A 3,655-nucleotide genomic window follows, 5' to 3' on the forward strand; every position below is an offset into this window, starting at 1 on the left:
GAGTATGACGGGGAAATTGTTTGGCACAACGAATCAATGCGGCGGAATAAAAGTGGTCGCCCAAATAGTAGGCGCATTAGAACTGAAATGGACGTCGCAGAGAAAATGCAGAGGAAGTGTAGCATATGTAGACAACTAGGGCATAATAAGAACAAATGTCCATATCGTGGATCTAGTTCCACAACTTAGTTTTCATATTCATAAATCTGTGTACCAATGTTATTTATCATTAAAGTTTACTTTTTATTCCAAATAGAAGATGACACTTGAACAACAAACACAAACATCTAACATTACAACACCAATTACTAAAACAAAAACAAATACTGGAACAAAAACAAGTACTAAAACAAGAACAAGTGCTAGAACAATAACAAATACAACAACAACATGACAAACAACCATTAAAATCTAAGAAATTACAACAGTTAACACTATGTCGTCTGATCCATGCATCATTTGGATGCAATCAATGTCGCTTTCAACTTCAACCCACCAACGTATCGTTTCTCCAATTTCAAATGAGAACCTTGTTCTAAGCCTCTGAATCCTTCTGATGACTTCACCAGGTTGGTAATCTCCCTCTAACCAAGACATCAAGGACCTTTTTAGTTGGTCCAACGAACGGATGTTCCAAAATTTCATCTCCATTGGGGGTTTCAAAGGCGAGAAAATAACATGCCCATCCCTTTTTAAGATTACTTGTTCAGGATCCGGGCGCCTTGATGATGTTCGCTGCCATGAAGACGGTCTTGGGGATGCCATGAACTCAACTTGATACAGAAAGTGATAGGAAACAGTGGTGAAGAAAATGCAAGGAAATAACACTTTATTTATAGGAAAAGATTTGGGTTGTACACCAATCTACTTAACCCTAATTAGTGTCGCACTTGATAAATTAACCTTAACATGATAAACCCTAATTTTCCCAAAAATTTATAAATAATATTAATTACTTAAAAATTTAATTAATATATATATAAATTAATATATATATATATATATATATATTATATATATATATATATATATATATATATTAATCTTGTAAATAATTTTATTTATATATATGTATAAATATAAATTTATATCATTTATAATAAATCTAAATTAATAAATTAAAAAAATAAAATAAAAAAAAATTAACAAAAAAATAAAATAAAAAATAAAATAATTAGAGTGTAGGCGCCACTCCTAGTGGCGACTTGCCCTCCCCTTTAAGGGTAGGCGCCAACTAGGGTGGCGCCTATGTACAAAATTAGGGCAAAAATTGCCCAATTTTGTAATTTTTTTGAAAAAATTTTTATATTTGAAAATTTTTTAAAAAACCTGGATATTTAAAAAAAAAACTCAAACAAAACACTAATTTTTTATTTTATCCAAAATATATCTCAAAATTTTGTATCGACTTCAATATTTCTTATGGCTTTGAGACGGAGCTCATAAAATAAAAATAAATTTTTTTTAGTATACAACTCATCAAAACATGTCTAAATGTTTCACAAGAATTTGAGACATATAATAGAAAATATCAAATTTTCAATTTTTATTTTTTTAATTAAAAATAACACAGTCATTAAAAAAATATAGGGGTGCAAGGTATTATTTTAGGGTTATAATTTTAGGCCCAATTAATTGAATTTTAGTTTGGTTTTGAAACAATAACGAAACCCTAGATAACATTCTTTTTAAAACCCTAAATATATAGAATACTCACTACAAACCCTTTTCATATTTGAAACATTAGCACTGAACTAATAACGGCATGAGGACAGAGATAATGGCAGATAGAATCAGTGAGTTTCACGATTCAATTCTGTGTCACATTCTTTCTTTTCTTCCAACGAAACATGCTTCTTTCTTTTCTTCCAACGAAACATGCTGCAACCACAAGCATCCTCTCTAAGAGATGGAAATCACTATGGCTTTCGGTTCTCACTCTCGACTTCGACTGCAAATCCTTCAAAGACATGACCTGCCATGGATATTCTGTACACAAATTGATGCTCTTACGAAAAATTGAACTTCCAATCCTTTTAATGCGTTTCAATTGCATCTACGCTCATGATCATTCAACTCTCAAACAAAACAATATTAATCTATTTGTTTCCTATGTAATGAATAGAGGAATTGAGAATCTTAACATTAGCGGCAGTGACATGAAATTACCACCTAGTATTCTTAGTTGCAAGACCCTTAAGGTTCTTAAGTTGAAAGGAATAATAGTGAATGGTTTTTCTCATCAAGTGGATTTTCCTGTTCTTAAAATTCTTCATTTAAAGAGAATGATTTTCGAATGGCATGAATTGCTTCTTAAACTTCTCTCTGGTTGTCATATACTTGAGGAATTGGAAACCAAATATTTAGGTTTTCGTAATGGTTTGCGTGTTCCAGCGAAAGAGTTTGATGGCTTGTTACCTAGTTTAGTCCGAGCAAAGATTTATTGTCATGATTCTATTATTCCTCTTCATTTGGTTCGCAATGTGGAGACTCTACATATGGAACAGGTATGGCAATATAGATTTTAATTTTCAATTCATGATTTTTTACCTTGTAGTCCATAGTTTTAAATTGCAGTTGCGGAAGTGCTTGCACGAGTTGCAGTTGCAGTTGGTTATATAGATTTCTCATGCACTGTCTTGTCACTTGTGTAACTCATGCAGGCACAATTGAAATGTTGCAGTAAACTTCCCATGTTTCATAATCTGACACATGTGAAACTTAAATTTTTCTTTAATATGTGGGGTTGGTTGCAACAAATGCTTGAACAATACCACAAACTTCAAAGTTTAATCATACAGGGTTGTGAATATCAAGACGAAAGTTGGAACAACCAAAGTTGGAAAGATCCACCAATCGTTCCAAAGTGTCTTTCATTGCACCTGAGAACATGTTGTCTTGCAGATTGTAAAGGCACCGAATCTGAGCTCCAATTTGCAAAGTATATTTTACAAAATTCGAAAATACTAAAGACTATGAAAAGTAAGTATGATTGTTGTGCAGATATAAAAGCAAAACAACAAATGACAGCGGAATTATCTTCATTCGCAAAGGACTCTACGATGTGCGAAGTTGTTTTTGAAAACTTGATAACTAATTCTATTACAGACTAATCCAGAAAACAGCATGCTGTAATTTTATTAAACTTTTTACTTCTCATTTTTAACTTTTTACCTTTGCCCATAAATTATATTATTATATTAATATGTAGAATATAAATAACGGTGTCTGTGTCCTATGATTTGTACATTAGTGGAGTACTCGTGTCTGTGTCCTATGATTTGTACATTAGTGGAGTCCTCGTGTTCGTGTCCGTGTCCGGACTTCATAGTTATTTGATATATGATATTCAAATTCTAATATAGTATTAAAACACTCGTTTTAAATGAGTTTCAATTATGCATAAAAAATTCCAACAATCTTAATTGTAGTTATTTTCTCAAAAACCCTTGTCAGTTTCATTGCAATTTTTTTATGTTACCTTCTTTTATATATATATTAACGTCCATTATATGAAAAAATTGCAAGAAAATATAGTAAGATACATGACTTTTATTATTTACGTCCATTAGATTAGAATTGATGACAAATAATAAAAGAAAATATAGTAAGATACATGACTTTTTTCAAAGGAAAATTTTCAAGAAAAATTCTA

The 3,655-nt window shown here is 31.2% G+C and overlaps 1 protein-coding gene across 1 annotated transcript; it reads left to right on the forward strand.

Moving 5' to 3' along the window:
* The first annotated feature begins 1,850 nt into the window (after positions 1-1,850).
* Positions 1,851-3,113, forward strand: LOC127081553 (F-box/FBD/LRR-repeat protein At5g56420). The gene is made up of 2 exons (XM_051021800.1): positions 1,851-2,507; positions 2,664-3,113. The coding sequence occupies exons 1-2, from the start codon at positions 1,851-1,853 to the stop codon at positions 3,111-3,113; spliced, it is 1,107 nt and encodes a 368-aa protein (XP_050877757.1).
* The last annotated feature ends 542 nt before the right edge of the window (positions 3,114-3,655 follow it).

The sequence above is a fragment of the Lathyrus oleraceus genome, chromosome 5 (assembly GCF_024323335.1).
Source record: "Lathyrus oleraceus cultivar Zhongwan6 chromosome 5, CAAS_Psat_ZW6_1.0, whole genome shotgun sequence".
Taxonomy (NCBI): Eukaryota; Viridiplantae; Streptophyta; class Magnoliopsida; order Fabales; family Fabaceae; genus Lathyrus; species Lathyrus oleraceus.

What these genes read in the sequence shown, in the direction of transcription:
- LOC127081553 (XM_051021800.1), top strand. Translation starts at nt 1,851, where the DNA reads ATGCTTCTTTCTTTTCTTCCAACGAAACATGCTGCAACCACAAGCATC. An exon ending in AGACTCTACATATGGAACAG is followed by an intron (nt 2,508 to 2,663) that starts GTATGGCAATAT and finishes TAACTCATGCAG; the next exon opens with GCACAATTGAAATGTTGCAG.